Here is a 26,880-nt window from a genome sequence, read left to right on the forward strand (position 1 = left end):
TAAAAGTAAAAATACTTAAGTAAAGGAAAGTGGTAGATTTTAATGTACTCATGGATTTAAAGTAAAAAAAAAAATATTTATTTATGGACTGTAGTGGAATAAGTATGATGTGCTTCATACTGTAGGGAAGTATTTTTTGTCCAAACTACTCTGGTAAAGTACAGATATTTTAAAATGTACTTGAAAGTAAACATGCTTAAGAACTATCCACCTCTGGCAATAAAAGATAAAATATGCAACTCTACTTTGATCAAGAAAAACAGTGCTAGTATCAGATCGGTTTCAGGATCGGTATCGGCCGATACCCAGATATCGGAATCGGATCGGCAAGGAAAAAGTAGAATCGATGCATCCCTAGTTACAATTCACCAATGTTGATACTGAGAGTGACAATGCTTGTTTCCACAAGTGCAACAAAACCTTTGGCTTTGTTAAGGTGGAAACACAAGTAACATGTAAATGCACCTGTCAAAAGTCCATCATGTACAGACAGATGCACTGTTTTTGACTGCTTAGCCCAATCTAGTTCATGTCTTGATGCCCCATCTATTTCAGGTATGTATGCTGAATGCTATCAATAGTTACTTGAACTCTGACATCCTTTATATACAGTTGTGCTCAAAAGTTTAGGTACCCCTTGCAGAATATGGAAAAATCTGAAACGTTTGTGAAAAAATGAGGATTTTTGAAAATTAAGGTTTATTTTTTATTTAGTTCTGCCCTTAAGCAAGTTATTTCACTCAAGAAATGTTAACATAAAGTTCACACTAAAGAATACTAACAGAATTTCTAAAAATATCCCAGGGCAAAAGTTTACACGCCCATGATTCTAAATACTGTATGATGTTAACTAAACAATCAATGACAGTCTTTATGTTTCTTTCTATTGTAATAGTTGTGTATGAGTCTCTTGATTGTCCTCAATGTAAAAAGAGGAATCTCATCATCATACAGTTACTGCTGGACATGAGTAAAATATCCAGAAACGCTGAAAAAGCAAAGATTGTGGAGGACCTGGGTGAATGTTTTGAAGATTAGTGGACAGTCTAATGACTCATGACAAACAAGAAACCCTTAAACAACAATGACTTAACATAATTTTTTTTTTCATAATGTCATTGATTGTTTAGGTAACATCATACAGTATTAAGAGTCAGGGGTTGATAACATTTGCCCTGGGCTATTTTTAGAAATTCTGTTAGTATTATATATATGTGAGCTTTATGTTAACATTTCTTTAGTGAAATAACTTGCAGGACTAAATTAAAAATATTTTTTATTTTTTTCCCCCAAAAAGTTTCAGCTTTGTCCAGATTCTGCAAGGGGTATGTAAACTTTTGAGCACAACTGTTATAAATGCTAATTTCATGCACGCTTTTTAAAACAAAAACTGGTTACCATAACCTTAAAACTATGCTAATTCAACATGGGTAAAAGGAAATCACACATTTGATCCATTTTCCATTAACTATCAGTAGTTTGAAATTATCATTTATTATTAAAGTGAGAACTAAAAAGAATCAGTGCACTATACACAAAATAAACAATACATATCTATTAAGAGTAAAATCCAATTCATGGCCTCTCTAGATTACACGATTTTAGCCCGATTTGCATTTCGTAGGACATCGTAAAAGCGCTCTCACTGATGCTCTTCTGTAAACAACATTCTGTAAACAACAGTGGTTGGTGCTACTAGGTGGGACAATGCAATGGAGGAAAAGTTTGTAGAGATATGGCAACAGTATTCCTGTCTGTATGATGTTTCCTCGAGGGACTACCACGATAGAATTAAAAAAGGGCTGGCGAATAATTGCTGACGCTAAACATAACGTAACTTTACCTCAAGTTCTCTATGGAATGGACAACCAATACTTTTCCTCTCTTGCAATCCAGGAACGTGTCCACTCTCCAAATTTCGTTCTTTTTTTGCGCTTTTCTGATGCCAAAACAGCCAGTACAAAACACGCTGCTTTAATTCCCATATCTATGGTTTAATTATACTGCAGCCGCTAATTTTCCGAAAGTCAGTAAGTCACTAGAGTAATGCCTACTCAATGATATCTCATACGCAGTCAACATCACCCACTTCGTAAAAGACGAAAACACGTTCTCGTCGGGTCGAGTCTTGTAGAGTCTATGGCAGACTTTCTCGACTAGACTGAAATCCCTCTTCTGAAACTCCGACTGCCGCATCCTGATGCTGTTCACCCCGTGTGCAGAGCACGACAGGTCTGATGTTCCCGTCTCACTTCAGGAGACCAATGGTGTCATTTACTGTGGCAGTGCTCAAAGTATATGCAACTTTTGTAATTTGATGTCTATGGTGTTACTCAAAAAATTAAAGGGATAGTTCACTCATAACTGCACATCATTCGTTTACCTTTGTCATTTTAAACCCAAATGCTTTTTCATGAAACATAGATTGTGTAATGTTTGTAAAAAAATATCGACCATAAGGGTTTGCTTTTTTACTGACACAAATATTCATGAAAAGACAGAGATGGTAACATGTACTGTAAGTAGTGTTGGGTAAGTTATAGGGATGCTCACATTGACCAGTTAACCGTTAACCGATAGTTAATACTAAATGGTATGTTTATTTTCAGTTTAATAATATATATATATTTTTTATAATCATAAAAATAATTTAATAACATGTTTTAAATAGATATTAAATCCTACATATTTTTAGTTTTCTGTATGGTGAAAGATAAACATGCTAAGCATTAACTCACAGAGCGTGCAGACGAGTGCGACTAGGTGTAATTGCCCTCCAAAAAGTTTTTGAGACAGATTAAAATCAGATCACGCAAGTCGCTTGAAGAAACTGGACACGTGTAATTCATGTGATTGTTGAGGCCACATTTGTCAGGGCCTTACTCCTCCAAACGGAGTGCCACTGGCTTGCTTATGCTCAAGTTCTTTGTTTTAAATGTAGGCACCGTACAATCACGCTCACAATGCGCTGTGACATTCTCTTTCTTCCCAGCGTGTTTATGGCTCACCCGCTAGCTTATAGCGGAGCTACTGCAAGGGAATTTCAGTGGCAGACATCAATTTATGCTTTAAATAAACTTATCTCATAGATGGTTAGCATCGGCTGCCCGTGCGCTTTGGAAAGGAGAAGAAAACGGTGTGACCGATGGTTTCCCTGCCTTCTTTTAGACTTGACATAAAAATAGGATTGTGAAATATGAGTAAGTAAAAAATTATTTTTGTATTTTGGGTGGTATTTCAGATCAGATTTATATATTTAGTATATATTTAAGTCTGGGTGGTGGAAAGCTTATGTGACACGCTGCCTGTGGCTTTTGATGTATTCGTTATGCTGCTGTTTGCGTGTTAAAGGTAATCTTTGAAAAAAGTTTGTATTTTTAACATGTCACGGACCCTCGTCAAATGTAGCTGTGTTCACATTTCGAACCTCCGGAGGACGCAGCCTTCAAAATGAGTACCAGCAGGTATTTTTTTAATTCCAATTTATTATTATCGGTTCTCGGTTAGGGAGATTAACCAAAATGAGCATCCCTAGTAAGTTATCCTGAAAAATTAATTAATTACTAGTTAGTTGCTTTCCTGTAGCTCTGTGGATAGAGTTCGATCCCAGGGATTGTGCATACTCAAAAACAAATGTATATTATCATGCAATGTAAGGCGCTTTGGATAAAAGCGTTAATTTTCTTATCAATTTTCTACAATACTACAGTATTTTATTTCTATAGTTTTTAAGTCAGGAAGACACTCACTTACTTCCAATAGTAAAATGCTCCTAAAATTAACTCTCATGTTTTATATCCTCATACAGTGCAAACAGAAACAAATCCTTCAACATCACTCAATGTGGTGCACTATTACCATTTTTGTCACACACAAACAAGCACAACCACAACAAACACAATTCACACAAACCTCTGTCTAATGCACTTATTTTATTTTTTCTTAGCACAGACTCATTTTTATTCGTAGCACTTTTATTATTGTTAAATTTTTCAAGTCACTTGTCCGGTTGAGCAAGTAAAATTCTCTCCCACTTGCCCATACAAAACATTCACTTGTCCCGGACAAGTGAATTACCATGAGTAAACCAAAAACTAACGTTAGGGAAACGTTCTGTGTTTGCTTGGTCTATATTAAATTACGCCTAGCAACACTAAAACTACCAACATAGGAAATGTAGCAAGCTTAGCTAAAGCAATATGGCAAATGTAGCTTACTACATAAGCTATTTTCTATTTCATTTTTCTAGTAAACCGTCTAAATTACAAAAGCAATCTAAGTGGTCAATAAAACTGTTTGTCAAACAGGTATAGGCATAATTGTTTAGAAATACATTTTTCCAGTGAGGGGCAAATTTTGGAAGTAATTTCCAGGGGAATTTTTTCTTTTTTCATAAGGACAGTTTCTTATTATTACCTTATTAAATGTTAAAGCATTGTCTTTTTTATAAAACAATTACAGTATGTTAAATCAATTAATTAAATCAATAAGAATAAGAACAAAACCACTGGAATATATAGAAAACGATCAAAGAACATTCAACATCACTAAAACACTCAATGAATTAAAGTGATACTTAACCCAATAATGAAAATTCTATCATCATGTACTCACCCTCAGATTGTTTAATCCCTATATTTATTTTTTGTTTTCTGCTGAACACACAGGAAGATTTTTGGAAGAAAGTATTCCTCATTTACTGCCATAGAAGGGAAAATAAATACTATGGGAGTCAATGGGAGTCAATGGGAGATGAGTTCAGCAACTCAACCTCTTATCATTTCGAACCTGTATTACTTTCTTTCTTCCGCAGAACTCAAAAAAAGATATTTTGAAGAAACATTGATAATCCAACAGTGGTGGCACCCATTGACTTCTATTGTATGGCCAAAAACCAATGCAAGTGAATGGCCGCCTTCGCTGTTCAGTCGACAACATTTTTCAAAATATCTTCTATTGTGTCCTGCGGAAAAAGAAAGTCATACAGGTTCGAAATGACAAGAAGGTGAGTAAATGATGACAGAATCTACTTTTTGGTTGAACTATCACTTTAAAATCACTCTTTCCAGATTTTCTTTCTACACTCTTGATTTAGTTCACCACCTTGCCTTCTTTGTGGCCAATTATTCCCCTTGTCTCCAAAATGTCTGTACCCATGGGTCAGAGTTTCTGTTCAGGTGCGCAAATTTTCCCGACAAGTTTGTTTTTATGAATCCCATATTTGCATAGGAAATGGTGAATGCCTCTTTCAGGGAATGTTTTGTGCATACGCAAGAGTTATAAATGAGGCCCCTGATCTGGCTAGACATTCAGCAAAACATTATTTAACAATCAGGTAATGTAATACAGGACCTAACCATGCCTTTAATTTACTCAGCCATTCACAGTCTGAAACTAAGCCGGAGTCATGTGGACTGGCAAAGTGTGGATGAAGTGTTCCTTTACAGTGATGCCACCACCTCCAAGATAGCACGAACTGTCACACAAAAACTAGGATTCTCCAAAGGTTTGTTACACCCCTGATTAGGGAGTACATTCTCAATATTGTTGCCCATTGTACATGCAGTTTGAATCTGGTTTGGGTGTACAGTATATCACACCAACCCCCCCAAAAAAAACGCTGTTAAATAATTGCCATTCATTTTAATAATTTATTATAATGTGAAAAATAACAGATTATTCATAGGTTAGGGAGTCTCCATTATATTAGTAGACTCTTGTAGATTAGAACAATGGTTTATCTACATTTCTGTTTCCTTTTTAAATCCTTTCGGCCCCTTAACATCTGAAAAAGGTAACTTTTGTTCTTTCATGTCTGGTTAGCTTCTAGCAGTGGGACCCGTCTTCACAGAGGTTATGTTGAGGAGGCCGCTCCAGAGGACACGCCCCCTGAAACAACACATATAGTCTTCGTGGTGCACGGGATTGGCCAGAAGATGGATCAAGGGCGCATTATTCGAAATACAAGCATGTAAGTCCACCAAGCACACACACTAAAATATTTTAATATATTTGAGGGCAAGTTATTTGCAGTAAAGACCGCTTGAGTCTTGTCTGTGAAACCAGGAAGTAATGTTTTATGCGTTATAGGCATGTTTTAATTTTATATAAAGATATACTCTTAATATAACGGACTAAGATGAAATAAGTTCACACTCAGCTTGAAGTTTTTGCCCTGAGGTTTTAAAAGCTGTTTATGGCCTTTTCCCATATTTTATAAGGAATTTATAAGAAACCAAAGCTGCTGATATTTTTCCATTACAACTATGGAACATTTTCTACCGTGTGTAGCTGAATGTGTACAAAATCATCTAGAACCATAATCAATTGATGCATATCATAATTGGTTAGGATGCGTGATGCTGCTCGTAAGATGGAGGAGAAGCACTTTTCTGATCGCACTAATGAACATGTTGAGTTCCTTCCGGTGGAGTGGAGATCTAAACTGGCCCTTGATGGAGGTATTATATATGGACAGTCATTACAAAACACAGTAGATAATGTCTGAAAATGTCTGTCAGTGATGTTCTAGTGAATTTTTTATTAAATGTACTCTTTTAGACACTGTGGACTCCATTACTCCTGATAAAGTGAGGGGTCTGAGAGACATGTTGAACAGCAGTGCAATGGACATTATGTACTACACAAGCCCCTTGTACAGGGATGAGGTGAGGTACAAAATGTAAAGTAGCAACACATGTCAAGAGAATTTTCGATCCTGCTAAAAACGGCCAGATTCACATTTCACGTCCTAAACCACATGGAAAACGCAAGCCGCGCCGCTGTCTCTCTTCAAATGACCCGCGGTGCGCCCGTGGCACTAGAAAAATGTCTGCACCGCATGTGCGTTGGGACCGCGTCGACCCTTAGGCTACCCTTTATGTTATACTATCAATCAATCATATCATAGTAATCCACAATATTTATGTTAAGTGAAATACTACATGCTTTAATTATTATGAATTTTATTTTTTATAACAATTAATCATTTGTATTTAAATTATAATAATAGAATGTACTCTCACTGGATCTTTTTTATTATACACAAAGATCAAATACTAAAGCGTCCTAAATCTTATTGAATTACAATTTGTCAGTGAATGTAAACAATACTTATATTAGATGCCTTATATGAGATACATCACAAACTTGGAAACAAATTCATAGTATAATGCAATGTAAGTTGCTTTGGATAAAAGCGTCCGCCAAATGTAAAAATGTAATGTAAAAGTACCCTTGACTAGACTGTAAGGAAAATCCTTTAAAATGTTTTTAGGCAATTCCTACAAATTCATTTTTAATTTCCGAATACTGTAAAATACCTGTGTACAATGGACATTTCCTTTAAACATCACATGGTGCTGGATGGATACAGAATTGGTATTTGTATCTGACTGGTTGAAAACGGCAGGAGCTCCTCCTAAAAATAGGAGCTTAAAAGCAATGATTATCAGAGGAAGCAATATGTCATTGGGTCAATATCACTACAAGGTGCTTTGGTGTGCTCATCAGAATCACTGAGCCATCATGTACATGATGCAGAATAATGATATTTTGAGGTTTTAATAGAAATTATATTTTTTTATAATTTATATTCTATTTTCATCATAATATTAAGCATTTTTCATGTGTCCCTGTAAATGCTTTCCACCCTGTCATTTTGGGGTAAGGGGCCCTTTAAGAAACCAACTGATGTATTCAGTGATCTCTTTCCCAATTTTGCCTTTCCTGTGTGGAGGTAAAAACATCTGCTTCACACACAGTAAGTATCTACTCTTATATTTCCAGATATTCATCATATTGTATATGTAGTTGGATGCAGTAAAGCTTAACATGTTCACCCTGTCATATTGAATTATTACTTATCCTAAAATCTAAACAGTGCACAGTCAGCTTCAAATTTGAATCACTTTGCTTACTGCAGGTAGACCATGTGTTCATTAAATTCTAACTTTAGCCCAAAATGTCCCTGTCACCAAGAAATATCAGATAATATTAAATATCATATAATGTAATAGTTATAGTTATAACACATAATATAACTGTAACCGCTATACATTAGAGGATGATATAAACCTTTTTTGGAAATATTGGTATCAGCAGGTTTTTTAATGACGATGTTTTGATTTATTCTATTTTGAAATTGTCATTTTCAGGGTGGAAATCTTTTGTGGTTTGCATGTAAAGTGTCTGCTTGCAGTTAAATAATTGAAAATGTGTTAAATGGCACTTTATAGTAATATTGACCATATCAGATTTTGTAGATAGTCTGATTAATTATAACAAATGAATGTGAAAGCCTGTGAATACATGCAGAGACCAGAAACAGTTGTACAGGTAGGATATGCCGGTGATTGGACAGTTGGTTAACATTGTGACATTGACGAGCGCCGCATTTCACCCAAAGTTAAATGTCATCTTTTCTGTCAAAAAGTTGGTAAATGGACATATTGGGCCTCCTTCATGAGACACAAGAAGAACAATTTTTTGTGTAAATTGTTCGTTATCTCGTTTTGACGTACACTTTGGATTCATGAATGTTCGTATTTTCAAAATGTTAGTTGGTACGAAAGAAATGTACGCCTGCTCCATACTATATGTAAATAGTGCGTAAAACCACACTTAACATTCTGTATTCTTTTTGACAAACTGATGACACTGCATTTTGATGCACTACATCATATTGATATTTCACAAGTTCTTTTGCCCTGTCTTTTTTTATCATGTTTTACTCTTTAACTTTGGGTAAAACTCTGATAATGTCGCTGTCCTTTTTTACACAGCCTTCCAATCACCAGATTGTCTTGTCCAGAAAAGCACCAGGTCTTATTATTTTGTCTGGCTAAAAATCCTTTTGGTGGACACCGTTTAATTGATTCATTTATTGGTAAGAATGTAGCGGTCACGTGTAGCCACAGAGGAGGATGAAGGGAGATGCACCACGCACCACAAACACGTAAATCCAAAAGGGTTTTAATGATGAAAACCAATATAAAGAAGGGAGCAGCAGAACAGGGTAGACAAACCAAGTTTGACAATAACATAACTGACACTGAACTGAGAAACATACAGGGCTTAAATACAAATGCAAACGTAATCTAATGGAAACAGAAACAGGTGAGGGACTAATTAACTAATAAAGAAATCAGAAACATATGGAAATGGCGTCCCCCGCCTTATAACAAAGAGGGAGGGAGGGCGGACATCCTGGTAGCTCATGACAGACTGGGATAGGATGGTGCCTGGCTGCACAGGAGGCCTAGAAGGTACCGGCCACTCGGGCGGCTTAGAGGGTACTGGCTGTTCGGGAGGCTTAGAGGGTGCCGGCCGTTCGTGAGGCCTGGAGGGTGCCAGCCGTTCGGGAGCCGTTCCCTGAACTCAGGACCCAGACCCCGAAGGGATTCATCTTCCAACACCATAAAAAAACATGCATTAAGCGAGCGAGAAACAGGTGAGGGACTAATTAACTAATAAAGACATCAGAAACATAAGGAAAGCCAAGACAAAAAAGAGCCTGATTGTGACAGTAGCCTATTAGTCTCTTATGCATCTATGCAATATAATGTAGACAAACCAGAGAATGAAGCCCTAGATACGTAATTTGCATAGCTGTAATTCATAGGCGGGGATTATGCTTATTGTGAATGAGAGTGCATGCGTGCCCTCTTTACGAGTGATTGGAATTCATTTACATACACATATTTTACTATCAAATTTGACATTTACGAAGTATTTCTGAATCCGGAGGAAAGTTTTAGGGAAGCTCTGTTTTACATGCAAATTATTTTTAAATAACTCCCATATTTATGAATGTTTCATGAATGAGGCCCATTAAGAGCAGTTTAACTATTATTTATTTAATAAATTAAGGGATGCTTAACCCAAAAATGAAGATTTTGTCATCATTTACTCACCTTCGAGCTGTATAAATGTCTTTGTTCTGATGAACACATTGAAAGATATTTAGAAGAATGCTTCTAACCAAACAGAATATGCCCCCCATTGACTCCCATAGTAGGAAAAATTACTTAATCCTTTTTTTTTTCTGTTGAACACAAAAGAAGACATTTTGAAGAATGTAGGACAGCAAACCATTCTGGGGCACTTTTGACTACCATTGTATTTTTTCTGTCTGGTTATAAGCATTCTCCAAAATATATTTTTCATACTGCGTAACCTGCTTACACTTTCTGTGAGCGGCCTCTTCGCTAATATCAGTTTGTTTTGTCTTACTTGTCAACCCGAGGACACCAGAGGGTGTCAGTCCCAGCTCCAGTTTGGTATGGGTTCCGAAAAAAACTAGCTGTTGTGGGATAGACTTGTTTAGATAGTGAATCAGAATGATGAAATACTCCATGTGGGTAGATGCCCACCATCAGGTTGTTCCAAACCTGCATGAATTTATTTGTTCCGGTGAACACAGAAAAATATATTTGGAAGAATGTCAGTAACTAAACAGATCTTATCCCCAATTTACTGCCATAGTAGGACAAATAGATACTATGGGAGTCAATAGGGGATGAGATCTGTTTGGCTATTGATATTCTTCCAAAAACCTTCCTTTGTGTTCAGCAGAATATCAATCAACCCGGTAAGTGAGGAGTAAAAATAAGAAAAAAGAATCCAGATATAGTGACGATGAGAGATAATAGTGATAGTTGTTTGAATCTAAATAATAAAATTTTAGAACCATAAGTAGCTTTATGGAAATGTGCCACTACCTCTCCTGGATTTGATCGAATAAACTATTTAATGATAAAACATTTGCCTCAATCTATTTGAATGTTGTTACTAGTGGTGGGCATAGATTTTTTTTTTAATCTAGATTAATCTTGGAATTAATCTAGATTCATCAGGATTAAAATGGCTCATTTGAATTCTGCCGCAGGCATTCAGAATATGTGTGCTACCCAAATAATGAATAAAAGTAAGTCTTTGAGAACGGGTTACTCAAGCCAGGTGGCGCATTAGACCAGGGGCTCATCTCCTGTTTCCAAAATGCATCACAAACTGCTTGAGGAAGCTGTTCTACTATGATAATTGGTGATGAAAATAAATTATGTTCAATAAAATGTACTTGTGTTTACTTCCGCATTAGCTAAGGGATGCTTTGCGTTTAGGTGGTACTTGAGACTGCAAGACATTTACATTTAGTCATTTAGTAGACGCTTTTATCCAAAGCAATTTACAAAGAGTTAGGGAGCAAAAAGCGATATGTCAAACAGCAGACATAATACATTAGGTGCCAAATACAAATTTACTGGTTTCAACTAAAGCTAGACCCCTAGCTGTACATGAGCATCGCACAAGGTGCAAACAACCTTAGTCTTGTCAATGTTTCCATATGGAAGCTTCTTAAAAATAAAGTTTCCCTGAAGCAAACCCGACGGCTTTAAAGCTGCATCCATGTTAGCACGTCACGTTTGATGTGGTAATTTCACAGTAACGTTTTGTTGTGTCCAGACCAAACGTGAATAGTGCGTCAAGCGCGAGTGATTTACATGTTAAGTCAATGCAAAGACGCGATAGATCATTTTGATAGATAATACCCTCATTCATCATCTGGTATCGTTTAAAGCCCTTTGAAGCTGCACTGAAACTGTAATTTTGACCTTTAACCGTTTGGAGTCCATTGAAGTCCACTATATGGAGAAAAATCCTGCAATGTTTTCATCGAAAACCTTAATATCTTTTTGACTAAAGAAACAAATACATAAACATCTTGGATGACATGGGGGTGATTCAATTATCATGAACATTTATTTTGAAAGTGAACTACTCCTTTAACTACCTTGAGCATAAAGGCTAAAAAGTTGTATTGGTCAATTAGTAAAGAGTTCTCTTTTAAGGGACACCGATGATTACATTCTGATTCTTTTGTTTTTCCCCTTAGAATGATTCTAGAGTCTTGTTTAAACTTTCCATTAGCCTCTTCCCTCATGTCCTCCATACCACATACCTTTACTGTTTCAGCATATATAACTCTATGGTCAGCCTTGTATTTCTGTATTTTTCTTGCTCTAATTTGTACCTCACACGTTTGTATATGCAGCACTATTAGGGCCTGATGCAACTTAATCTGCGACTGATGCAAAACCTGAATTAACTCTTTAGGGTATGCTGCCCTCTACTGGACATGACCAGGTACATAAATTAAAACATAGAATAATAAGGTTCAAATGGAAGCATTTAGGGCCATTTTGCCACCTGCAATGGCACTTTTTGACCCTGAGCTACACAATATCATCACAACGGATGCTAATTATGGTCTGTCATGTGTTAGGTGTTAATCTAATGATAAGACTGCTGCCTTCCTTAACTGCAAGCCTATTTTTGTTCTCCAAAATAAACTGAGTTTACTGGCTACCTTTTTCATTAGGCTATTTTCACATGCAAGAAGAGTACTACTATTGGCTCTATCACTCAGCAACTATGCATTTGAACTGCCAAAGTTGAGTTAAAACATCGTTTGAAATGTTTGTATTGACTCACTTAGCAATTTAAAGAGACAGTTTGTAGAAACCGGTGCTAGAGGGGGCACGATCAAAATAACAACAATGCTGTAGCTCGATGATGCTATGAAGGAGTGTGGAATGATGGGATCTGTTTTCGTCAACTCCTCTGATGATGCCCATCAATCAGAAGGGAACGAGAAATCATATTAGTGGATGAGGGAAAGTTTCATAAAGGTTAAGAAATAATTGTGGTCCATAAATAAGAGACTGCTCGAAAAAAGGTAGTGGCTTGCTAGACTCTACCTCCGCATTTGTCCACGAATCTGTTGTCATCGGGTTTCTATGTCATGAAAGGCGGTAACAAAGGGTAACGCGGATATGATGCCATTGACAGGCGACTGCAAAGCCCCTTGTCAATTGTCAGAATTGTGATTTTACCACGATTTACAAGTAGTTGGAAAAAATTTAGATATTGTAAGTACTCAGCTGAACAGATTCCGTTTGTGATCTCGTGGTCTTGGATTACGAGTTCTCGCGACACATTTTCTAGCAAATATGGAGTGGGATTTTAACGTTACCTACAAATGTAATTACAATGATTTAGTTTGTATGTGTTTTATACTGTTTTTGTCAGTGATGCATATGATTTAAGATGGTTAAAGTATAGTATAAGATAATTTAGTATATTGGAAAATATGTTTAATAATAGCTGCTTGTTTATACTGTGGGTTTCCTTTATCATATATTTCCTTTTTAAATACCAAGTGGAGTGATAAACAATGTGAAATAAGACCTAATTACATGGTAATTTACATGAGAATATTCAACAAGAAATATATTAAATATAGTGTTTATTTTCAACAACTGTGCTGGATTCAGAGAGCCTTGGCCAGTCATTGCCTTCGTGAAGGGAGTTCCAAAAGCATACGCGAGAGACAGTAATGCCCTACACCCTTCAAACAGTTAACTTATAGGGCTTATATCTTCGAAAGGAGTAGGGCAAAGAGATGCTCACCTCCTTTTGGAAAATGCCCACTAAGCATTTGAACTGCTTAATTTGAATCCAGGAATGTTTAACTGTTTAAACTGAGTCGCTAAGAGTTTAAACTGCTCAAGTTGAATTAATGAATATCTTGCAATACAGAGAAGTCAGTTTTCATTGAGTGATTTGGATCGGAGGGACCTGTCGTTATTCAAAGAGTTGGGATTTTCAAGTTTTAATAATGGATTTAAATGTTGGCTACATATTTTTTATTCTTTATGTATTTTTTATTATAATGTTTTTTTATTTTTTATTATTTTGTGTAGGCTTCATGGACAAAATTGAAGTGATTCATATCTTATCAATACTTCTGAATCTCCTTCTTCATTGGAAAATGCTCCGATATGGACTTGTGCCCTGATACTGTACTTTTACCTACTTAATACAAAGTTTTGTTGATTTACCCAATCATAAGGCTGGTTACGTACAGAATCCTGATGTAGATGAGCCACTAGTAATGCAACATGAAATGGCTCAAGTAATTTAAAGTAATAAAAAAGAACAACAACAACTCAGAGATATGCTCAAACATACAATAACAACTTCATAACACAATATAAAGTTGATGAATCAAGAGGGGCAGAGGAATCTTCTCCTTAATATAAAGCAGCATTTAGAATATCATCATAGAGTTTTTCTAAAGTATGGTTGCGGATGGAACGTTTAGAAAATGAAGTTAAGAAGGACATGGAAGATATCAGAAAACCTCTCCAGTCTGCTATTCAGATGTTACAATCAGAATGTCTTGTTTAAAGGCTACAAATTGAATAATTTCTCAAGAAATGGCATCACTTTGATTTCTATTTCTCATATTTCCCATCTACTATTAGTCATGGCACTTCACCTATTAGGATTCCTTCTCAGACTACGGGTGAACCAAAGTTCACTGGGACCCACAATCTTGTTTATGCCTGTAGGGGGATATCAGCAGACGTCTTAGTGAAAGGATACCTATTAAGTTAAAAGAGCCCTATCCTACACCCAGTTTAATGCGGCTCAAGTCGCAGCACAAGTGTTTTTGCTAGTTTCAGCTGACGCTGTTCTCATTTTCCAGAACTGCACCACATTGTTTAAATAGCAAATGCATGTGCGCTCGTTTGTGCGGCCATGGGCATGCTGGTCTAACAATAAGTTGGCGCGTTGCTATTTGGAGGACCTGAAAATAAACTGTGCCATAGACCAACTCAAACCTGGTCTGAAGTCTAAAGTCAATGGCAGAATATGGCGATATAACAGTACTTTTGATTAAAGGCAGGGTGTCCGATTTCTCTTAATCGTTGTTGATGTTCAAATCACCAAAACAAACACACCCCTACCCCCATCTTTCGCTTTCGTCAGCACTCAGCTCGGCTAATGTCCGTCCTGTGTACTGTGCACCTTATTGCTGATTGGCTTCAAGGGTGTTTTGGTACTCGACTCATTTGTCTAAAACGTAATTCGGAAATCGGTCACCTCGCCTTTTTAGTACAAATTTCCAGTACTCTTTTCACCACTGCTCCCATGGTATTTATTTCCTTACTATAGTAAATGGCAGTAAATGGGGCCTGACATCTGTTTGGTTACGGAAATTCTTCCAAATGTCTTCATTTGTGTACAGCAGAACAAAGAAACTTCTATAGGTTTAGTACAACATGAGGGAGAGTAAATGATGACAGAAATTACATTTTTGCGTGAACTATCCCTTTAAGGTTCAAGGTTCAAAGTTTATTATAAAACCAAAGGGCGATTTTGTTTTTATGCAATATAGAATTTGTAAACATACAAAAAAACATACAAACAAATAAAACAGAAAAAATAACATTCTAACATCTCACAAATTTAAAAGCCTTACAGCAATAGGAATAAAAGAGTTTCTATACCGATTGCTTTTAAGTTTAGGCATACTATAACGTATACCAGAAGGAAGCATTTTAAACTCCTGGATCAGTGGATGAGTACAATCTTCAATAACAGCTGTAGCTTTTTGTAAAACAAACCATTCAAAACTATCAGATAAACCAGTCTGCTTAATTGCAGTAATCTTAATGCTTGGTTGACAATGCCATTCAATGTGTTTCTATGCTTAAAATTTACATTAACATACCAACAGGAGATAGAAAAGCAAAGTATACATGGTCATAAGAATCCTACTTTAGCTGTTCTAAAATCACTAAAAAAACATGGCTTCTTGGGGCTTATTGCTTCATTACCGTTGTACATTAGAATTCATACAGCCACACAGGTGTAATATGGAGAATTGTTTATGTTGAATGACCGGAACAGTACTGTCAGACGCAGCGCATATGTCACTGTTCAAAATCGCTTACCCACTTCTGTTCACTTTACCTTATAAAGGACTCATGTCATGTCATTTTGTTGTAAACAACGATTTCGGACACAGTATTTGTTTCACACTTATTGCTTGTCATCCTCAGATAACACGGGGTCTAACCAAAGAAATGAACCGACTCTACACGCTCTTCTGTGAGCGCAACCCAGAATTTGCAGAGAATGGAAAAGTATCTATCGTCTCTCACTCTCTTGGCTGTGTCATCACCTTTGACATCATGACAGGATGGGACCCTGTACGCTTTGTTTCTGAAGTTGTGCCAGATTCCATTGAGACCGATATAGGCAGACACAGCTATGAGCAGCAGCTATTGGACGAACTTCGACTGGCACGCTTAAGGTTTGCATTGATATATTGAGTTTCTGTGAGTAACTTCTGCACAGTTGGTACTACAGTTTATATATTTTTTCAAAGTTGCCAGCCAGCGGCAGCATTTTTTTTAATATCTTCACAAAACTTTGATGACTCAGTGCATTTTCTGTAATGAATATATTGACAAACCATATATCAAATGCAAGAACAGTTTTTGCTTCTAAACAAAATAAACTTTAGGGCTCGACATAAAGGAGTGCCCGATGGCCCCGGGCCGGCATGGGAGATCCTCGGGCCAGTTGAGAGAACTTTCACTTGCCCGATCGGGCCAGTGCTGTATTGTCATGGAAAATTATAATTTGTACGTTTTTAAAACTTGCCTATTTAAATATTCACAAAGATTCAAAAGAGGACTGGATTCGGTACTCACTTGCTGTTTGAGATATGCGTGCAACCAGAATGCCACGCGCAAAATACTAAATTGAGTTCTCTTTCACGTCTTCTTACTCTTAATCAGATATATTGATACAAAATTATGCCGAAATGCCAATATTACCAAGTATGCTTGTAAAATGTAATCAATTGTGTCTTACGGGAACAAAACGTATGTGTAAACAAAACAAAAATCTCATATTAATCTTTAGTACCTATAGAGTAGTATTGCATACTTCGTATCTTCGAAGAGTATTTAGTTAGTCACATTTATAAAAGATAGATACAACTGTACGGTTATTTCCCAAACCATACGGCGCGTGCACACCCATTGCCAACCAAACACAGACATCAGTTTCACTACCGAATGTGATTCATGTCTGGCATCTTTTAGCGCTGGGACAGCCCCATATATCAGTTTCAAACGATCTCCAAATCCACTTTATATCCATGGTTTATTTAACATTCATCACCCAAATGCAGTGAACAAACAAACACCTGAACTTCGCGAACGCATGCTCTCTTTCTCTCTCCTGCTTACAAGTGAAAGGGATGTCTGCGCATGCTCCTTCTCCTGTGGCCGTGCTGCATGCTTTTCTGGGAGAATTGTCCAATAAGGGACTAAGAAAATTAGTTAGGAAACACTTAGTTAGGAAAAAAAACTTTCTGAAACCTGTACGATCACTGGGGGAGTGTATCGAGCACAGAAATACTACGTAAAACGCCCAAGTTGATAAGTTGACCATGTTAAGCATGAGAAGACAGCACGTTTAACATTGAAAATAAGTCAGAATGCATGAAAACCGTTGCACGGCCGCTTTAAAGGGGCAGCAGCATAATAAACATCTCAGTTTTTTTTATCAAATAACAAAGACAAAAAACACTCTTCACTGATTAAATTATAACTTTAGTAAGGTTGAATCGATATTATTTATAAAACAGTGAAGACTATAAAGTATTTACATTATTAAATTTCTGTAGCTGATAACTACTATATTAGACCAACCTTAAACGCAGTCCTTGAAATGCAGTGATTATTTGTATGTTTGCTTTATTACATTTATCTGTGCTATCGCACATCCTTTGATTACTTGATCTTATTTTATTAATTACTGATTAGTTGTCTTCAACATTATTAGAAATTTCGAGTTGTGGGCTATAGTGTTGTCAAAAATATCGATATTTCGATAAATATCGATACTGAAATATCTGAACGATACCAATACTAATTTCCCGAAGTATCGATACACCGATCCTAGCCGAGCTGTCACTTTCACTTATCTCCAAAAGCGCGTTGAAAAACACCACACTTGACCTGCAGTGCCTGTCACGTCTCATTCGCTCTGGTTAAATAGCAAAAGTGAAGTGAATATAAATATGGCGTGTGCGCCGCCTCCGTACGAGCCACGTTAAAAAAAATCCAAGATTTCGAGGAAAAGGTCGAAATGTTACGAGAATAAAGTCGAAACGTTACGAGAATAAACTCGTAGAATAAACTCGTAATATTTTGAGGAAAATAACAGAATTGCTAGAAACAATGGCTGTGGTGGATTTGGTAAAATCCTACTTTAGATTATGATTTAGCAATAAGGAAATTCTTTGTCTTTTGGCGCATCATCACGGAGTTATAATTAGTAAAAGGACACTGCAGCGATCATGTAGGAAACTGAATTTATTCAGAAGAAAAAATCAGACATGAACTAAGAACTAACTCACTGGTTCAGTTGACGTGCTTAAACATAACTTAAACTCTTAAACTACAACTTTCACGTAAACAAAATACGTATTACGACGATCTTATTCTCGTTACGTTTCGACTTTATTCTCGTAACATTTCGACTTTAATCTCGTAACATTTCGTGGCACTAAAACGCCGTCGTACCTCCGCAACCGGCTTTGGTTGATAAAGAACACAGCAGGAGTGCTATCTGGAAATATTTTGGATATGAAGCAAATGAACATGGAAAGCCGAAGGACATAAACAAGCCAATATGCAAGAGTTGCTACAGAGCCGTGCTAAGAAAAAGCCGCTAACACCTCTAATATAGCAAAGACAGACACCCGGATCAGAATTTCGAGAGGTTGGTAAACTTTTCTTATTTTAACATTATACTCAAACATTAACCAAGATGGCCTAGTATTGTTGCTGATATGAGTGTTGTCTCGTTTATTCACCGTAATTCTTAAAGTTAATATAATCCGATATATTTTAATCTTTGATGACAGTATGTAATAAAAATACAACGGATCATGCGGATTTGCTCTGGTCCAATGAAAAAAAATATTAACAGATAGAACTTTGGGTTTTAATTAGTACATACATGTATTAGTAAAAGTTAGTTTAAATTAACTTTTAACTAAGATTAATACATGTTTTGTAAGCATTTTTCATTGTTTATTCATGTTAACAAATATCTATTACCATTAACTTAAGTTCTAAGATTAGTTAAATAGTTCAGTTCATTTTAAAAGTGTGGTCGACCTGCAACAAAAACAACACACTCACAACCTACACTACCAGCTGTATTTGAAAAGCAAAGAAAGTATGAAGCAAACTTAAATGAAGCTAAGAAGCTGAACAGGACTGTAGCAGTGTACATATGCATGGATCAGGTTCCTGTGTATACTGTTGAGAACCTGGCTTCAAACAACTTCTAATAAAAAAAAATTAGCCCCTTAATGTTGTGGCAGTTTTTTTCCGTGGTATCGAAAATGGTATCGAATATCGATATTTTTCAAGCTATCGTATCGAAGTTAGAAATTCCAGTATCGTGACAACCCTAGTGGGCTAATAGTTTTTTGATACCATATCCTTATTTATGAAGATTACATAGGTAAAAAATAATACTTTTTTGTGGTGGAGCCAGTGAACATTTTGGTAGGGCCAGTAAAAGGAACAAACAGTAACGTTGTGTCAGGCTTTGCCTGTTGTTTTATTTTATTTTGGGTTTATTCTTATCCAGTTTGCTGTGTTTTGTCTCACGTCTGGTACCCCATTTAGGCTATTAGTGTTGTTGATTTCCCTCACCTGCTCCTCATTTGTGTTCCCTCTATTTCAGCTCGTTTTGCCATTCTCTCCGTGTGGCGATGTAAATTGTTTGTACCATGTTTTGCTGTTTGTACCTGGAGTTTACCAGTTCTTCTATTCCTACATAGGATCGAGGCAGCCTGTGAGCCAGTTTGGATTTATTTTTCCCTTACGGCTCTCTTTTGGTTCTCGTGTTCCTTATTTGGATTTCAGTTGGATTATTCACTCACGGAGTCTTATTTTACGGAGTACCTGTGTTTCGGTTTCGATTTCCCTGCCTGTCTTCTCTCTCACGGAGGTTATTGCCGGCCGTGTCTACTTTGTTCCCGTCAGGAGTGCCATGCCGATTTATTGTTTGAACTGGTTAACGTTGTGCAAATAAACTGGTTTTGACTTACCTGCATCTGAGTCCTTTTGCGAACCGTGACAGTACATCGCCACCAAAGATGGACTCAGCAGAAGAGGTCGATGTTCGCCATGCCGTCGCCAGCCAGGGAGTGCTTTTAGGACGTCAGCAGCAGGAGGCAGCGGAGATTGGTGTGGGCATCTCTACTCTCTCCCAACAACTCGCTGCTATCGCTCATCACCTTGACCAGACCCAGTCTATACAACCGACAGCTTCAGCTAGTGCCGCACCGGTTGAGACGGACGCAGTCTCTTCCCGCCAACCGGAGCCTCGTCTCAATCCTCCAGTTCCTTACGCCCGTGAGTCCCCTTCCTGTCGCTCATTTCTCTCGAAATTTTCTCTGACCTTCTCCCTGCAGCCCTCCTGCTTTTCCACCGAGCAGTTGAAGGTAGCATCCGTGGTCATCCAGCTGAAGGGTGTCGCCAGGGAATGGGGTACGGCGCTCTGGGACAATAAGTATGCCTGCTGTGCTTCTTTTGAGTTGTTCTCCCAGGAGCTTAGGAAGGTGTTCGACCGGTCTGCACTTAACAGCGAGGCAGCTCGGTCGTTGTCCCTCTTACAACAGGGTTGCAGGACGGTCTCTGATTACTCCATTGAGTTCCGTACGTTGGCTTCATCTTGCGGCTGGAATGACAAGGCTCTTGGGGATTGGTTCTTGCACGGATTAGCGGATCGTGTGCTGGACGAGATCTATTCTCTGGAGCTTCCTCCGACGCTCAACGGGCTGATACAGCTCGCCCTTCAGGTCGATTTTCGGCTGGGTCTCCGTACTCAACGACGCGGGAGGGAAACAGTGGACGGGGAGTCCTCTAGCGCGTTCAGGGATGTTGTCCAGCCCCCTTCTCTATCTCCGCCCCAGGAGGAGCCTATGCAGATCAGCCGTGCCCGGCTCTCCAATCAGGAACGTCGTCGACGCCGGGCCAACAATTTGTGCCTCTATTGTGGTGATCCTGAGCATTTAGTGGCTGGTTGTCCACTTATTAAGAATCGTCCAGTCAGCTTGTCTTCTCGTGGGGTAAGCGTTTGCTCTACAGGTCCCCTTTCTCACAGCCGGACTGCAGTCATTCAGTGGAGGGGAGTTAGCCACTCGGTTATTGCCCTCATTGAGTCTGGAGCGGAGGGTGATTTTATTGACATTGAGCTGGCTTATCACCTGGTCAGGATAAGGGAGGGGGACGAGTGGAAGACCGCCTTTAACACTTCCACAGGCCACTTTGAGTATCGTGTGATGCCTTTTGGCCTGTCGAACGCTCCGGCGGTTTTACATTTACATTTAGTCATTTGGCAGACGCTTTTATCCAAAGCGTCTGCCTTATTACAGGGAAAATCCCCCTGGAGCAACATGGAGTAAAGTGTCTTGCTCAAGGACACACTGGTGGTGGATGCTGGGATCGAACCAGCAACCTTTGATTTACCAGTTCAGTGGTTTAACCCACTGGACCACCATCTCCAGAGACCACCGTTTTCCAGAGACTCGTCAATGACGTGCTGAGGGACATGGTCGACCGGTTCGTTATCGTCTACCTCAACGACATTTTGATTTTCTCGCACAATGAACGGGACCATGTCCAGCACGTCCGGCGGGTCTTAAGTCGGTTACTTGAGAATCGCCTGTTCGCTAAGATGGAGAAGTGTGTTTTTCACGCACGGTCGGTTCCGTTTCTGGGTTATATCTTGTCGCCCGAGGGTATTCGGATGGACCCCAGTAAGGTAAAAGCAGTTGCTGATTGGCCTACCCCGGTAAATCGCAAGGCGGTCCAGCGATTCCTGGGGTTAGCCAATTTTTACAGACGGTTCATCCGGGGGTTTGGTCAGGTCGCTCTTCCCTTGTCAGAGCTCACCTCCACGTTGAGGCGGTTCGTGTGGTCAGAGCGGGCTAAGACTGCGTTTGATAGACTTAAGGGTCTCTTTACGTCTGCGCCCATTCTGGTTAATCCTGACCCGTCTCGTCAGTTCATTGTGGAGGTCGATGCTTCTGAGGCGGGGGTAGGAGCGATCTTGTCCCAACGTTCCGCCCCGCACGACAAGATCCATCCCTATGCGTTCTTCTCCCGCCGGCTTAATTCCTCGGAGCGGAATTACGATATCGGTAATAAGGAGTTGTTAGCCGTGAAGCTTGCGTTGGAGGAGTGCCGTCAATGGTTGGAGGGGGCTAAGGTTCCCTTCTTGGTTTGGACCGACCATAAGAACCTTGAATATATCCGTTCGGTTAAGCGTCTGAACTCTCGGCAGGCTCGCTGGGCTCTTTTTTTTGGGCGCTTTGATTTTGTCATCGCCTACTGGCCAGGGAGTAAAAACGTGAAGCCGGACGCACTTTCGCGTCAGTTCGAGGTTGAGGCTTCTTCCTCCTTCCCGTTTTCTGTGATTCCCCCCGCTCGGGTGGGGCGGTCACTTGGAGGGTGGAATCCTTGGTTCGCGAAGCTCTTGTTGGCGCTACTCCCCCGGCTGGTGTTCCAGCGAATCTGTTGTTTGTTCCTCAGGCGGTCCGAACCGACGTTCTCCAGTGGGGTCATTCCTCCAAACTAGCTTGTCACCCAGGAGCTGCTCGCACCTTGTCTCTTATTAAGCAACGGTTTTGGTGGTCTTCCATGGCGCAGGACGCTCACGAGTTCGTCTCGGCATGGCCGGTCTGTGCGACTAACAAATCTTCTAATCGTCCCCCGGCGGGACTCCTGCATCCGTTATCCACCCCTTCGAGACCCTGGTTCCACATTGCCTTGGACTTCGTCACGGGACTTCCTCCGTCCTGTGGCAATTCCGTGATCCCCACTGTGGTGGACAGGTTCTCGAAGGCGATACATTTATTCCCCTCCCAAAACTTCCGTCTGCTAAAGTAACTGCTAGCATCGTCCTTAAGGACGTTTTCCGTATCCATGGCCTTCCTGTGGATGTGGTTTCTGACAGGGCCCCCCAGTTCGTTTCTAAGTTTTGGGCAGAGTTTTGTCGTCTCCTGGGGGCCACTGCCAGTTTATCCTCTGGTTACCATACACAGTCTAATGGGCAGTCCGAACGGGGGAATCAAGATCTCGAGAGGGTCCTGCGTTGAGTTGCTTCTTCTGAGCCATTGTCTTGGAGTTCTAAATTGACAATGGTCGAGTATGCTCACAACTCCCTTCCGGTTTCGTCTACGGGTTTGTCGCCGTTCCAGTGCTGCCTAGGTTACCAACCCCCGTTATTTCCCTCCCAAGAGGCTGACGCCTCTGTTCCATCTGCTCAGGGCTTTGTAAATTGGTGCATTCGCACCTGGAGGATTGCTAGACGGGCTCTCATTCTCGCTCATAGACGCTACCAAACATCAGCTAATCGCCGTCGCTCCAAGACGCCCTCTTACGTGTGCGGTCAAAGGGTTTGGTTGTCTACATCTGACCTTTCCCCTCATGTCCCCACACGTAAACTGGGCCCCAAGTTTATCGGCCCTTTCCCTATCACAAAGATTGTTAATCCTGTGTCAATTCGCCTCAAGTTTCCTCCCTCTTAGCGTGTTCACCCTACATTTCATGTGGCCAAGATCAAGCCTGTTGTTCGTTCCCCCTTCAGCCCTCGACCTCTGCTCCTCCGCCTCCTAGACTCATCGAGGGGTCGCCGACCTATACGGTGCGTCGACTTCTCTATGTGAGACGGCGTGGTAGAGGTCACCAATACCTGGTAGACTGGGAGGGTTACGGTCCGGAGGAGAGTTGCTGGATCCCTGCTCGGGACATTTTGGACCGCTCTCTCATTGATCAGTTCCTCCGCTCTCGTGGGTAGGTTTTGGATGCCGTGAGGCATCTTTGGGGAGGAGGTTCTGTCAGGCTTTGCCTGTTGTTTTATTTTATTTTGGGTTTATTCTTATCCAGTTTGCTGTGTTTTGTCTTTTGCCTTTGTCTCACGTCTGGTACCCCATTTAGGCTATTAGTGTTGTTGATTTCCCTCACCTGCTCCTCATTTGTGTTCCCTCTATTTCAGCTCGTTTTGCCATTCTCTCCGTGTGGCGATGTAAATTGTTTGTACCGTGTTTTACTGTTTGTACCTGGAGTTTACCAGTTCTTCTATTCCTACATAGGATCGAGGCAGCCTGTGAGCCAGTTTGGATTTATTTTTCCCTTACGGCTCTCTTTTGGTTCTCGTGTTCCTTATTTGGATTTCATTTGGATTATTCACTCACGGAGTCTTATTTTACGGAGTACCTGTGTTTCGGTTTGGATTTCCCTGCCTGTCTTCTCTCTCACGGAGGTTATTGCCGGCCGTGTCTACTTTGTTCCCGTCAGGAGTGCCCTGTCGATTTATTGTTTGATCTGGTTAACGTTGTGCAAATAAACTGGTTTTGACTTACCTGCATCTGAGTCCTTTTGCGAACCGTGACACATTGTTAAAACGTAAATCTTTTTATTTTATTTTTTATTTAAACAATTTTCATCCCACATTTTTTCTCACATGGAGGATTAAATTACTTTGTGATTTAGTCTGTGCGTTAAAGATTAAATTTTATGCAAAATTGGATTAATTCTCTATTCAAATATGTATAAACCACAGTATAACGATTATAAAACTCAACACAGCACTGTACATCACAATCAGATATTTTATTTATACTGTAGTAATGTTACAAGACATAAAAAAAACAAAGAATAACATTATGTTTAGGTTTAACATTATATTCTTGTCTTGGCACATACGTTTAGCAGGTCGTCCGTTTTTAGAAACACAATCAAAGCTTCATTAGTCACACTCTAAAACATCAGGGTCCGATCATTTAAACGTGCCAAATGGATCGTAAATCACTAAAATATGTGTTTACTCACACATTTGTAAGGTATAAAGTTAAGAAATAATACTAATAAACCGCTATAGTAAAATCAGGCAGTGAGGTAAAAAAAATTTCCTTTAAACTTTTAGATGATGAGAAACAAAATAAATAGTTCTCCATGAGATTAATTCATGATGTTATTTGAGTACGTGGCTAGGAGGTTTCTGGTAGTTTAGCAAAAATGACCAGAGTCATTAATCAAATGACCAGTGTCCCTGTTATCTGAGGTCCAGTACATCACGTCGCTACAACGTTCTTCATGGGATTAATTCACAACGTTATTTGAGGACGTGGCTAGAACATTTCTTAGACATAATCAAAAATTCTAAGAAATGGAACGTTGCCAAGACGTCCTGAGAATGTGGTCACAAAGTAATGTCACGGTGACCAAATGAAGACCAACTGGCGATGTTGGCATAGACACAGAAATGGAAATACTTGTATCTGACAGAATGTAAGACTTAAGCATTTATACAGGCTACATATATATGATGCTGTAATACTTTTGCGTTCCATTATAGGGCACAGTAGGGAATATACATCTAGTGATGGGAATCTCGGATCATTTTATTGACTTTGATCTTGAATCTTGTTAATCAAAATGAACAGATCTTTTTCATTTCGGCTGAATATAAATAAAATGTATGTTAATATAGCCCAGTGATGAAGTTATGATGCTTAAACATCATGTCTGCGGTTGACGAGCAATATGCACGTTTCATACGTAGTACATAATTTGAGAAAATTTGTTTTCTATTCAAACTGGCTTCATTATTTTACAGCACAATTTTTTTTTTTTGAGACACTCAACAGATTAGAACGCTGAAATTATTCTTGTCAGTATCACCAAAATGTTTTTAAAGAGTTTATTTAGTGCAAGTGATCCCACCGCTGCGTCCATAAGCCTGTCATGCAGTATAGGTGAGCTGCTATTCAGCTTCCACACTCAGTCAACACAAACACTTAAAAATGTGCACATTTAATATAGACATTAGCCTACATGTAATATGAGAAGCCCCTTCATTTTACGATGACCCCCAACATAAAAATTTGGGCTACGTCACTGTTATAGCCAAATATCCTTATATATCTATATGAGATGAGACGTAGGCCTATCAGTGATGATTGATGATCACATTTCTAATACTAATGAAAAACAACCAAGGCCAAATCATGACAAACAGAAACGATTAATTCATTACAATTGTTTTATTACATTGACTATAAAGAAATTACTTTCTTACCTTTACTTGTGGTTCTTGAAATGTTGGATGAAAATTGACGTTGTGGTTGTCGTGTAAGATATTCTTGCTTTGCATACCTGGCATCTGGCAAATCTTTTTTTTTGGCACAGTTCAGCTCAAAGTCCTTATAGCCAAAAGTGACTATTTGTGGAGATCGACTGTTGTCTGCCATGTTTGATGCGATTTGAGTTGTGCAGTGTTTAAGGCACAGGCGCTGATTATAGTGCTGTTGAGTCACAATAATTATTTTTAAAGCAATTTTTTTTACTTTATTTTACTTTATTAGAAGTTCAAGTCATTGTTAAGTCTTCTACTATAAATCAAGTCTCAAGTCACTTGCTCTCAAATCAAAAATCAAGTCATTTCCTGAAAATGTGACTCGAGTCAGACCAGAGTCAAGTCATGTGACTCGAGTCCCCCCCCCCTTTGCGAGAATCTAAGTGCATTATGGGTATCGCCGCCTTTCGTAAGGTATCAACGGTGAGATGTTCTATCTTCATTTAATTTCGGTTCATTTCAGAGAGAACATGGTTCTTACGTTCTTGTTGTGTAACATGTTGTAATACTTATACACACCATAGAATCAGCCGAAAGCTTCACTGGTGAGATTATTTCGGTATCGTATGTACTTTGTTTGCTTCTCTTTCTCTAGTATGATGATCTAATTGGTCTTAACTGTACCACTCGGTATACTTTCAGTTCACTTCTCAATGTAGCGATACCTCCAGAATGGCGCTTCGGTGACTTCACACACAATAAACCGACGTGTCTGACAAAGACCGATTGGAGTCCCCAACTAGAGGTCAGCATCCGCGGGACCCGATACAAATGTTTGCAGCGCAGGAA

At 39.0% G+C, this 26,880-nt stretch overlaps 1 protein-coding gene across 1 annotated transcript in view; it reads left to right on the plus strand.

Annotated features, from left to right (window-relative positions):
* Window positions 1–26,880, plus strand: part of ddhd1b (DDHD domain containing 1b) — a 58,761-nt gene that overhangs the window by 6,956 nt on the left and 24,925 nt on the right. The window contains exons 3-7 of the mRNA XM_056765101.1: window positions 5,378–5,506; window positions 5,824–5,971; window positions 6,352–6,461; window positions 6,562–6,668; window positions 15,912–16,165. Coding sequence (XP_056621079.1) covers window positions 5,378–5,506; window positions 5,824–5,971; window positions 6,352–6,461; window positions 6,562–6,668; window positions 15,912–16,165 — 748 coding nt within the window. The remainder of the gene's footprint in view (window positions 1–5,377; window positions 5,507–5,823; window positions 5,972–6,351; window positions 6,462–6,561; window positions 6,669–15,911; window positions 16,166–26,880) is intronic.

Source organism: Triplophysa dalaica, chromosome 13, assembly GCF_015846415.1.
Source record: "Triplophysa dalaica isolate WHDGS20190420 chromosome 13, ASM1584641v1, whole genome shotgun sequence".
In the NCBI taxonomy this organism is placed as follows: Eukaryota; Metazoa; Chordata; class Actinopteri; order Cypriniformes; family Nemacheilidae; genus Triplophysa; species Triplophysa dalaica.